The 12,794-nt window shown below is 42.7% G+C and overlaps 1 protein-coding gene across 4 annotated transcripts in view; it reads right to left on the reverse strand.

Moving 5' to 3' along the window:
* LOC136858218 (very long chain fatty acid elongase AAEL008004) overlaps positions 1-12,794 on the reverse strand; it is a 244,715-nt gene that overhangs the window by 21,628 nt on the left and 210,293 nt on the right. For all 4 annotated transcript variants that reach the window (XM_067137604.2, XM_067137601.2, XM_067137605.2 and 1 more), the window contains one exon: positions 10,746-10,851. In XM_067137604.2, the coding sequence (XP_066993705.2) occupies positions 10,746-10,851 (106 nt within the window). The remainder of the gene's footprint in view (positions 1-10,745; positions 10,852-12,794) is intronic.

A 12,794-nucleotide genomic window follows, 5' to 3' on the forward strand; every position in this document is an offset into this window, starting at 1 on the left:
GGGTTTCTTTTCCCTAGCCAATAAAAACTTTGAGGGAGGGTGTTTTATTTCCCCTAACGCCTAGAATCTTCCGCGAGAGGATATAAACTGCTGATTTTAGGGTCTCCAGGCCACTTCTGTTCCATCTTTCAGTGTATTAAGTACATAGCAGGAGGCGGGAAGCGCCTCTTTCTTCTTCAGCCGTTCAACACCAGGTAATGGCCTATTAATAACTTCTTTTCTTGCTAGGTCGGCAGTTTAACACTCGCGGCGGGTTCGAAGCATTTCCATCATGTAACCTTTTCCTAAAATGTAATTACTCTTTTCATCTTTTTCTTGTAAAGCTACATATTGGGATAGAGAGTGCTAACCCTCTCGAGCTCCCACTCACATTTGTTTTGAGGTGAACGTTTTTTTCTCAAACTATTCTTCGTTTATGTAATGTAAAGTGTTCTTCTCTAAGTCACCTCTGTAGTATGGGATTAGCCCTTGCGTTAGCGGCCCAGAGCCAGATTAGGTTTTAAAAACAAAGTGTATTAGGAGTGCAAGATCGCCTCCTCTCAAATTGTTATTTTAGAGGTCATGTAATCAACCTTCTTTTCATGTAATAGACCTCAGTAGGTTGGGTATTTTACCCCTGTGAATACGTCCTTAGAGGACAGCTTGAAGGTAGAGTTTGGTGTGGCCTTGTGATAGGCTTACAATTTTGAGAGCGGATCGCTCTTTGAAATTTGTTTCTGTATGCCTCGTGCAGGCTTTATGTGTAATGTTTGGAGCCAGTGCTCCTGGGCATGAATGGGGTTTTCTGCCCCTTGGCTAAAATTTTTTTGGAGTAAGGCGGGGCTGATTGCCCGAGAGTTATGAAGTAAGGGCACTGAGCCCGAATCCAGTAATATTGTACCTACATTTTTGCTACTCTGTACCTGTTATGATTGTTATCTCTTGTTTTTGAAAAGAAAATATAACCTAGTTAAATTTTAAATTAATTTTACATTGCACGTTAATTTCGTAGCTTGAAACCCATTCACACCCGCACCTTCTTTCACCTCTACCTACCACGGATATCTCCGTAACAATTATTATTATTATTATTATTATTTCTTTCTTTCTTTCTTTCTTTCTTTCTTTCTTTCTTAATCTGCTTACCCTCCAGGGTTGGTTTCTCCCTCGGACTCAGCGAGGAATCCCACCTCTACCACCTCAAGGGCAGTGTCCTGGAGCGTGAAACATTGGGTCGGGGATAAAACTGGGTAGGAGGACCAGTACCTCATGCAGGCGGTCGCACCTGCTATGCTGAACAGGGGCATTGTGGGGGGATGGGAAGATTGGAAAGGACAGACAAGGAAGAGGGAAGGAAGCGGCCGTGGCCTTAAGTTAGGTACCATCCCGGCATTTACCTGTAGGAGAAGTGGAAAACCACGGTAAACCACTTCAGGATGGTTGAGATGAGAATCGAATCCACCTCTACTCATTGGACCTCCCGAGGCTGAGTGGACAACGTTCCGCTCCTCGTACCACGTTTCAAATTTCTTGGCAGAGCCGGGAATCGAACCCGTGCCTCCGGGGGTGGAAGGTAATCACAGTAACCACTACACCACAGACGATTATTATTATTATTATTATTATTATTATTATTATTATTATTATTATTATTATTATTATCATTCATACACCTTCATTATAGAATGTTACGCCTTTCAGTGTTCAGTCTGCAAGTCTCTTTGAATTTAATATTGGCCTGCACCTCCAGAATCCTCTCTACTTGTCCACATGTTTACTTCCATACATGTTATCCTTAAATCATCAAAAACTAGCCTAACGATCGTCTTCTTAGTCTGTCTCTATTTGTCTTGCCTTCCAAGACGGAGTGATTACACTCCTAGGTAGCTCCCCATTAATTCGCCTCATTTGATCCCACGACCGAAGTCGGTTTATGCATACCGTATCATCCAGCGAGTTAATTCCTAACTGGTCGACCACTGGCCTTCTGAGCCCAAATTGGCTGGTTCGACCCTGGCTCACTCCGAAGCGCCGGTGGTATTTGAAGGTGCCCAAATACTGTACGTCAGCCTCGTGTCGATAGATGTACTAGCACGTAAATAAACTCCTGTGTAACGAAATTCCAGCACCTTGGCCTCTCTGAAAAACGTATAAATAGTTAGTGTGACGTAAAAGCCAATAAAGTTTATTTATAGCATTATTAATTCCTAGCTAAGCATTTATCCCATCAATTCGGGAAATCTCCTGCCGTTGTTTTTACCTGTTTATACCAGCAATCATTCTCGCTACTTTTAACTTATGAATAAGATATAACGAGTCTACCCAGATTTCTCTCCCGTACAGCAAAGCTGGCCCAAGAACAGACCGGTGTAAATATTAGTTTCGTCCAGGAGCTGACTTCTTTCTTACAGAATACCACTGATCGCAACTGCAAGCTCACTGTATTGTCTTTATTGCACATTGATTCAGTCTCACTTACTATACTACCATCATGGGAGAATACACACCTAAATACTTGAAATGATCTACATGTACACAAGAATCTAGTTTATCCGGATTAAGTGGGACCGGAACTGGTCCGAATAATCGAAAATCCGGGTAATCTGAAAAAACTCAAAAATAAATACAGTACATGTTATATAATCTATTAACATAAGTTGTACAGTAATACCTTTTTTCAAGTGTACAAAAAATATAAGAACACTTTTCGTACATTTACGACTCTGTTTTATGCACTAAAGTAATGTGTTTTACATTTGTATAGCGTTTGCGCGCAGCACGATCACGAAGACGTGTTACTAACAACAGTCTGCCGGTGTAGTTTCAGTCAAGGACTGTAAATAGGCCATCAGTTTGTCCAGCTGCATTGGTGCCCCTCCATGAGTCGTTGTTTCTTCTGATGGAGCGCCGGTTCCATTTTCTAATTCACCATCAGTGAATTAATAGTGTGTTGCATTCAGAAGAGCGAGGGTTCTAATCCCACCTCGGCCGTCCTGGGAATGGTTTTCCACGGTTTCCCATTCTCAATTCCGGGGGAAAACCAGGACGGTAACTTGGAGAGACCGTGGCCGAATTATTTCCAATTCCTGTCCTTAACTATCTTTAGCGGGAAAGATATTCAACAAGAGTCGACGCCGTAAAATAAATACTGTACAAAAGAAACCAAACCCTACGGCACGTAACGCCCTTGAAAGGGCTTTGGCCTGCCCAGCGACCGCTCCTCAGCCCGAAGGCCTGCAGATTACGAGGGGCCGTGCGGTCAGCGGACGCATCCTCTCGGCCGTTATTCTGGGCTTTCGAGATCGGGGCCGCCATCTCACCGTCAGATAGCTCCTCAGTTCTAATCATGTAGGCTGAGTGGACCTCGAACCAGCCCTCACATCGAGAGAAAAATCCCTGACCTGCCGGAAATCGAACCCGGGGCCTCCAGGCGAGAGGCAGGCACGCTACCCCTACACCACGGGGCCCGCACAAATACTGTACAAGTAGAAATACATTTTTATAATTTTCGATCCGAATAAACCGGAGATCCGGATTAATGAGGGACGGATAAACGAGGTTCTTGTGTACCAGTTTTGTATTCTCAGCCTGATATTCAGGTTTCTTACCAACATAACTTTAGACATTAAAAGGCTAATTTTCATATCATACTCATTGCACCAATTTTCAATTTTCGAGATATTAGAAGCAGACTTCAGCATAGTCTATCATTAAGAATTAACAGACCAGGCGAGTTGGCACTGCGGTTAGGGCCGCGCAGCTGTGGCTTGCATTCGGGAGATAGTCGGTTCGAAACCCACTGTGGGCAGCCCTGAGACTAATTTTCCGTGGTTTCAAATTTTCACACCGGAATAATGCCGAAGCTATACCTTAATTAAGGCCTCGACCAATTCCTTCTCACTCCTAGGCCTTTCCTATCTCATCGTCACCATAAGACCTATCTGTGTCGATGCGACATAAAGCCAATTGAAAAAAGAGAATAGTAGCCGGCATAAGCCAAACTACTTACTACATTGCCGACGAACTGAATCCCTACCTGCCACTTTACTGTATACCTTTCATTAGATAATCGATATTAAGAACAAAGTTGAAATGTTATACCCTTATCTAACAACTATAAGTACTTTGAACCAAGAACTCATTCTACCATAGCTTTTCACTGTAGCCCAATTGTCGACATAAATGTCTCTGCTTGATTCTAGAAATTTACAACCGAGGTCCATAGCTGCAGCCGCTTAAGTGCGGCCAGTATCCAGTATTCGGGAGATAGTAGGTTCGAACCCCACTGTCGGCAGCCCTAAAAATGGTTTTCCGTGGTTTCCTATTTTCGCACCAGGAAAATGCTGGGGCTGTACCTTAATCAAGGCCACGGCCGCTTCCTTCCCACTCCTAGCCCTTCCTTGTCCCATCGTCGCCAAAAGACCTATCTGTGTCGGTGAGACGTAAAGCAACTAGCAAAAAAAAAATAATAATAATAATAATAATAATAACCGTGCCCGGTCAGCTTACGTGGGGGTCTGGTTCTGAAATGAGTAGGAGCTAGGCATAACCCTGCGTAAGACACTGGGGAGGGGGCCCTCAACCCCGACACGGCGCGTCCCATATGGCTGATAGGGGAAGCTCCTGTAGATATGCAGGAGAGGTGTGAATAAGGCTTAGCCAAATAAGCACCCGCGGATCAACTGAGGTAAACAGAGAAATGGTCAACGGCCTCGACGGCAGAAGAGGACATATCCCAATGGCAGAGAGGGCGGAAGAACCGAATCAAATCCACTTTGCGTCTGACTTGTAGCAAGCGGCAAGTGGTCAGCGTCTGATCACCAGAGGTGCGGCTGTAAATATGCTCCAGGAACTAACAATCCCTGGTTCTACACCACTAGCGAAAGCTAGAAGATTGCTTACAAGCAGACATGACTCGTACAAGTAAAGACAAAATTACCCCAGGTGGACAATCCACCCACTCTAAAGTGGCAACCAAGCATTCGGATTCTGGGGAGCTTGGGCGAATACGAGAGAGCAAATCGGAGTGCTCTGATAAACTTCCACGAAAGACTCACACTTTCATTGGCACATTCAACATTCAGACACTGATTCAAACAGGAAAACTGCACAATCTCACAACAGAACTTACAAAGCAGAAAATCCAAATTCTGGCCCTGCAAGAAACACGCTTCACCGATTCAGAAACGATGGATTACAATAATTATAGGATCTTCAAAAGTGGAACAAACAAGAAAATTGGTAAAGGAGCAGCATTGTTAGGAATGGCCTTCTGTGTAGACAAAAAAGTTTTGGATTCAGTAATAGAGGTGAAACCCATCAACAATAGGCTTATGACCTTAAGAATCAGGCATACAAACAAAAAATACACCTTTATTAATGTGCATGCGCCAACAAATGGAGACAATAAAAAGGAGCCTGAAAAAACAGAAAGATTCTGGGAAGAACTTGAAACAGAAATGGCCAAAATCCCTAAAAATGATGTGAAAATTCTACTCGGTGATTTCAATGCACAGCTTGGCAGGGAATACAAATACAGGAGGACAGTGGGAGACTATCCAGCCCACAGATTCACCAATAAAAATGGCACACGCCTCATTGAGTTATGCCAACAAAATAACCTCAAAATTATGTCAACATCACTCCGGAAGAATCCCAAAAAGCAAAAAACTTGGCGATCACCCATCCATCATTTAGGAGAATTTCAGATTGATCATGTGGCAATATCATATGATTACCAAAAGGAAATTCATGATGTGCAAGTGCGCAGAGGTGCTAACATCGATTCGGATCATTATTTAAGCAGAATCAAAATTAAATTCACACCCAAAGGGAAATTCAACAGGAAAACATCGGTGATTCCAAAATTTGATCTGCACAAAATCAAGGACTCCAAAATTTCAGAAGAATGGGAAAAACGACCTGCAGAGAGCTGGGAGAATTTCCAGACTAAAATCATCGAAACGGCGAAGGACCTAATCCCTCTTCGCAAGAAACCAAAACATCCTTGGTGGAATCAAGAATGTGAGACCGCACTAGAAGAAAGGAAAAAGGCATTTCAAAACTACAATTGTAACAAATCAGAAGAAACACAGAAGAAATTCTTCGAAGTTCGCAAGCATGTATCCAAGATTTTAAGACAAAATAAACGGAAATACGTCAATGTCCAACTGAAGTCAATTGAAGACAACTTCAAAAATTACAACACACACGATTTCTACAAGACCTTTGCGAACCAAATTAAAGGATATTCCCCACAGAACCTTTGCTTTCGGAAGCACGATGGTAAACTAGCCCTGACAAATAAGGAAAACTGCCAAGAATTAGCTACATATTTTTCACAGCTTTTAAATTGTCCAGAACCCAAAAAGAGATTCCCGAAAGTACAGCCAGAAATCATACCGGAAAATTCGTCACCACCAACTCAAGAAGAAATTTATTCACATATCAAGAAACTTAAAGACAACAAAGCATCAGGGGAAGACGGAATTGTAGCTGAACTTCTGAAAAATTTAGGCCCAAATTCACTCAGAGAAATTACACAAATAATCCAAAACATTTGGCAAACCGAAAAGCTCCCGGATGACTGGAAGATTGCTCTAATCCATCCACTACATAAAAAAGGCAGCAAGTTAGACGTAAACAATTACAGAGGAATCTCACTTGTATCAGTCACATACAAAATACTATCAGCCTGTCTCTTGCATAGAACACAACAACAATTAGAACCCAAATTATCAGAATTTCAAGCAGGATTCAGACCAAACAGGTCATGCCCAGAACAAATTTTCAACCTCAAAACCATACTTAAACTACGAGCCCTCAGACAAAAGCCGACAGTATGCACATTTGTAGATTTCAAAAAGGCATATGATTCGATAGACAGACCCTCCCTATTCCAAATTCTAGAAGAGAGAGGACTAGATCCCAAAACCCTAGAACTCATAAGACAAACACTAACGGGCACAAAATCTAAAGTGAAATTTATGGGAGAAATTTCAGAACCCTTCGACATTCAGACAGGTGTGAGACAAGGTGATGGACTCTCTCCAATTCTGTTCAACGTCGTCCTAGACAAGGTTATGGAAGAATGGGAGAAGGAACTCAAGAAACATGAATCTTGGAAACCGATCCGATTGGGCTTTCCCAAAAACAACCTCTACGTACCATACCTTGCATTTGCGGATGATCTGGCGATTTTAACAGAGGATGAGGAGACTGCCATCAAGCAGCTTGAGATACTTAAGGAATCTGCAGAAAAAGTGGGACTACAGATTTCATTTGAGAAAACTAAATTCTTCTGTTCAAAGACAGATATCACGAGCCTGAGAACAAAATACGGTAAAATCGACCGGGTCTCGTACTTTAAATACCTCGGAGAATTCATCGAACCGACAGGCCTTGAGAAGATCTCACAGCAAAACCGTCTCCAAAAAGTCAAGAAGGCATTAGGGTTAGTTCAAGACATCTACAACAAAAAATGCATGTCAAGACAGACAAAAATTCGGCATTACAACACAGTCATAAAACCAACAGTCCTTTACGCAAGTGAAACATTGTCACTTAACAGTAAACAAGAATTAGAAGAAATAAAAAAGCAAGAGAGGAAGATCATCAGGAAAATCCTAGGAGCAAGATATACCCAAGATGGTTACAGGCTACAATCAATCAAAACAACAGAAAAAGTTTCAAACATTGAAATTGACATTAAGAAAAGACGAATGAAATTCTTTGGACACCTCACAAGATTACCAGAAAATCGACTGTCAAAAAGAATATTAAATTATGTTAGCTCACTTAAGAACTCAACACCTTGGCTGGATGAACTTCGAAAGGACCTCAAAAACGCAAACATATGTGCAACAGACATTTTAGAAAGAGACACCTTCAGACACAAAGTCAACAAGTGGGAAGTTACATCAGAGCAACCAAAGCAAAAACAGTGCAGACCGAAATGGTCGGAAGAACGTAAACAAGCCTTCTCAGAGAGAATGAAAGCCTATTGGAAGAACAAGAAGAACCCAAAGAAAGCTTGATTGAGTTGTTTGCTTAACGTCTTCCATTATTGGGAGAATACGCTAATAATAATAATAATAATAATAATAATAATAATAATAATAATAAATTTACATTTAGTTCCATAATCCTTCCGTGCGGCTAACACCATTTCTCTTGGAACTCTGTCATATGCCTTCCCTTGATCTGTCACTTCTTCTTGTAGCATTTTCCAATTACCTGGCGTGTACTGAAAATCGGATTCTAATAGCCCCTCTGTGGTCTGAAACCTCACTGGTTTTCATCCATTTTGTTGTCAACCATTGATCCTACCCTCCCTTCGAAAATGCCTGAGAACACATTGCCTGGTATACTGGTCAATAAAATACCTTGATAGTTGTCGCAATCGTTCCTCTTCCCTCGCAATTACTGCTTCCAACCAATCAGAAGACACCTTACTAACATGCCATGCTAATCTTATTACCCTGTGAAGCCATTTCATTCCAGCCTTCCCACTATATTTCACCATCTGGCCTTCTTCTTATTATTATTTTTCTACAGCTTTTTCCGCACACCTGTGGGGTCGTGGGTGCGAACTGCGTCGACCATGTGGATTTGGCCCTGTTTTACGACCGGATGCCCTTCCTGACGCCAACCCTATATGGAGAGATGTAATCACTATTGCGTGTTTCTGTGGTGGTTGGTAGTGTGGTGTGTTGTCTGAATATGAAGAGGAGAGTGTTGGAACTGGCGTATACACCCAGTCCCCGAGACAGAAGAATTAATCAGAAGCGATTAAAATCCCCGACCCGGCCAGGAATCGAACCCGGGACCCTCTGAACCGAAGGCCAGTACGCTGACCATTCAGCCAACGAGTCGGCCATTTCACCATCTGGCCTAATTCCATCTATTCCTGCTGCTTTATGAAAATGGAGTTAATTTACCATCTTTTCTATAATTTCACTAACATCATTGTCCCCCTCCCCATATGCTAGGTTATTCGCAACGTCAACGGGAAGATTTCGTTTTACGTTGGTAAGACTTTCAAAATATTATTTCCACCTAACTATGGATTCCCTGTGATCTACTGTGAGTTCACCTGACACGCTAAACACCGTTAATTTCCTTTGCACCTCCGTTTCTAAGATTATTTATTATTGTCCAGAAAGGTTATTACCAAAATATTCTCGCGACTTCTTCTTGGATTCGACAGTTATTTGCTTTGCCCAACTTCTTCCATCTCCGCACAATTCCCTGTCTGTATCAGACCTTGTTTTGAACCATTTCTGATAGGCTACCCGCAAATACCTCACTTCATCATTCCACCAAGATCTTCAGTTTCATATCGCTTTACATGTCTTCTAGGCATTCTCTGGTTGTTTCTACTATTACAGTATCATTGTATATCACCCTTTCTGCTTCTATATCGTGAACCTGCTTACTGTCTATTGTTTGGAACTTTTCACTATTCATATCCAACGTACTTCTGTCTAATTTCCTCGTTTTGGAGATTTTCTGCCCTTATCCATCATCAGAATTATTTCACTTTATCCTAGGCCTAAAGATACTTAGTTCACTATAGATCGGATAGTGTCCCGCACCTTCAAAATATCCCCGGAACATCCGCAAATTTCTAACAGATTTTCTGAATTTCAAGTCGGTTATGGTGTAGTCTATTATGAATTTGGTGCTCTACCCTTAGATGTGTCTGTCTGTGAGGTCATCAGCCCAGAGGCTGGTTGGATCCTCAAATAGCATCACCAAAGGCTATGCAGTTATAGGGAAACCACAAGAACCAATGGCAGTACCAAAATGAGGCGTACTAGGCAAGATGAGGAGTGAGGTAGTTTGCCATTGCTTTCCTCACTGGGCCAGACAGTGCTATTGTAGCACAACTAACCCTATGAGCAACACCTTTCATGACACTCAGACACACTGGTTGTGCTCTGAATGTCATTAATCAAAAGGGCTATGACTCAGAATATGTCCGAGATGCCCACTTCAATTGCATTGATATATTTTGTCAATTGTATTCACTCTGAATACAATGCAGACAACGTACAAAAAACATGTTATTCAGCATTTTCCTTCATATATTTGGAATCATGTCCGCCTCTGTGGTGTAGTGGTTAGTGTGATTAGCTGCCACCCCCGGAGGATCGGGTTCGATTACCGACTCTGCCACGAAATTTGAAAAGTGGTACGAGGGCTGGAACGGGGTCCACTCAGCCTCGGGAGGTCAACTGAGTAGAGGGGTTCGATTCCCTCCTCAGCCATCTTGGAAGTGGTTTTCCGTGGTTTCCCCACTTCTCCTCCAGGCAAATGCCGGGATGGTACCTGACTTAAGGCCACGGCCGCTTCCTTGCCTCTTCCTTGTCTATCCCTTCCAATCTTCCCATCCCCCCGCAAGGCCCCTGTTCAGCATATCAGATGCCTGCGCGAGATACTGGTCATCCTCCCCAGTTGTACCCCCCGACCCAGGGTCTGAAGATCCAGGACACTGCCCTTGAGGGGGTAGACGTGGGATCCCTCGCTGAGTCCGAGGGAAAAACCAACCCTAGAGGGTAAACAGATTAAGAAAGAAAGAAATATTTGGAATCATTTTGTAGGAATGTTTGTCATTTTAAATAGCATTCTTAGCTTTTTATTAGGTTATCAGAATCCTAGATCTCTCAAGACAATAAGTTATAATTTTAGCACAGTGTACAATTTTATGACCAAACTTGAAATCATTAACAGAAGACATTACCAACAGTGCTTCTTAGTTTTACCTGGAAGATATTTGGCAGCACCCCAGGTAAGCATTACCATACCAGCGTGATGGTAAACATGCAGGAACGAAATCTGGCTGGACTTCTTTCGTAAAACGAAGAAAATCTGTAAAGAGATGTCGAGTTTTATTATTCAAGAAGAAGTCATGGAAGGACAGTTTATAGCTTAATGAGTAACTAACCAACTAACTTAACAAATAAATAAATAAATAAATAAATAAATAAATAAATAAATAAATAAATAAATAAATAAATGGAATATATGTTCAGTGCAGTCCTCGACTACCATGAATTTGATTGGTTACCTGTCAGACACACGGGGGGGAATCAGAAAGTAATCTTGCGTAATATTTTGTAGGTGAGCTAGTAAAGCCCAGGATTTATTTCGATACCATATCGTTATTTTCGACATAATCATCAAATGTATTCAAGCATTGTTCATGGCATAGACTTAATTGAGTGCTCTCTTCCCTTGTCGACGACTAACGGTGGCATCCTGTTCAATGAATACCTCTGACTGATTCTGCATCTGTATGTTCTACTGCATCATTTCTTTATTTTTTTTTACATTTGGCTTTACGTCGCACCGACACAGATAGAAAAGGGCCAGGAGTGGGAAGGAAACGTCCGTAGCCTTAATTAAGGTATCTGCCTGGTGTGAAAATAGGAAACCACGGAAAACCATCATCAGGACTGCCGACAGTGGAGCTCGAACCCACTATGTCCCAAATACTGGACACTGGCCCCACTTAGCGACTGCAGCTATAGAGCTCGGTCTGCATCATTTCATCAATGGCATAACAAATGCGTCTGGTGTTGATAAAAACCCACTCCATCCTTCGTGTTTCGTTCGTTAGATTCTCAGCAAATTACGGCACCACTTGTATACTAGTTGCACGGATATCACTTTCTCTCTGACCGGGCGAGTTGGCCGTGCGCGTAGAGGCGCGCGGCTGTGAGCTTGCATCCGGGAGATAGTAGGTTCGAATCCCACTATCGGCAGCCCTGAAAATGGTTTTCCGTGGTTTCCCATTTTCACACCAGGCAAATGCTGGGGCTGTACCTTAATTAAGGCCACGGCCGCTTCCTTCCAACTCCTAGCCCTTTCCTATCCCATCGTCGCCATAAGACCTATCTGTGTCGGTGCGACGTAAAGCCCATAGCAAAAAAAACTTTCTCTCTGTATACAGACATAGTCTTGTTGTAAACGTTGATAAGTTCTGCGCCTTTGCCGTCAAGAAACGGATGTGGACTTCCTGCGAACTCTCCCCTTCTCTTCGCCCTCTGGCTGGGGGTGGTAAAATACATTCGCCTATCGTAAGACACAACTAAAGGGCGAACAAGAGGCTCTAAACTTCGGATCTTGAGTTGCCGACTACGGTTACCCTAGATCAGTCTGGCATTGTCCTCACCCCGCTGAGATTTTGGAGTATATCGACGGTATCTTCTGCATGTCGTAAGAGGAGACTGGAAGGAGGATTAGGGGCCCTGAAATGTGGAGTGTGTATTGGTGACCATGGTTCCTTAGGTGGGTTTGGAATTGATTCCACTTACTTTTGTCACTGACCCTGCTGTAATCTTTCCTCTCCGACCTCCACTGGTCAGCACTTGTTCCTTTCCGACTCCGGCGGTATTAACACATGGGTGATGGGCCCCGAGAAATCTCGTAGTACGCTCGCCAGCGGTAGGTGACGGGCCCCGAGAAATCTCGGTTTTATTCACGACATTGTTCTCGTTCTTCCTGTGACATCTCTTGACCATATATTGAACTATTTCGAACTTGCACATTGAGTAGAATAACTCGTAGATTATACATCTGCCACTTTTCTTTTATTCACGGCCTCTTTTATTCTTTGATTTCGTTTCGAAACGTCGACTTTCTTTCTGCCGGTTCAGTCAATGACAAGATGGAGCGCCCGCGGAATACGGTGTTAGTTGACGACGATAAGAATTGATCGTTCAAATGGATATAGTGATAATGAATTAGTGGAAACTGAATGTGAGAGTGATAGTGTAAGTGATATTCAAGCCTCTACACGCCGTAATTTA

Source organism: Anabrus simplex, chromosome 1 (genome assembly GCF_040414725.1).
Source record: "Anabrus simplex isolate iqAnaSimp1 chromosome 1, ASM4041472v1, whole genome shotgun sequence".
Taxonomy (NCBI): domain Eukaryota; kingdom Metazoa; phylum Arthropoda; class Insecta; order Orthoptera; family Tettigoniidae; genus Anabrus; species Anabrus simplex.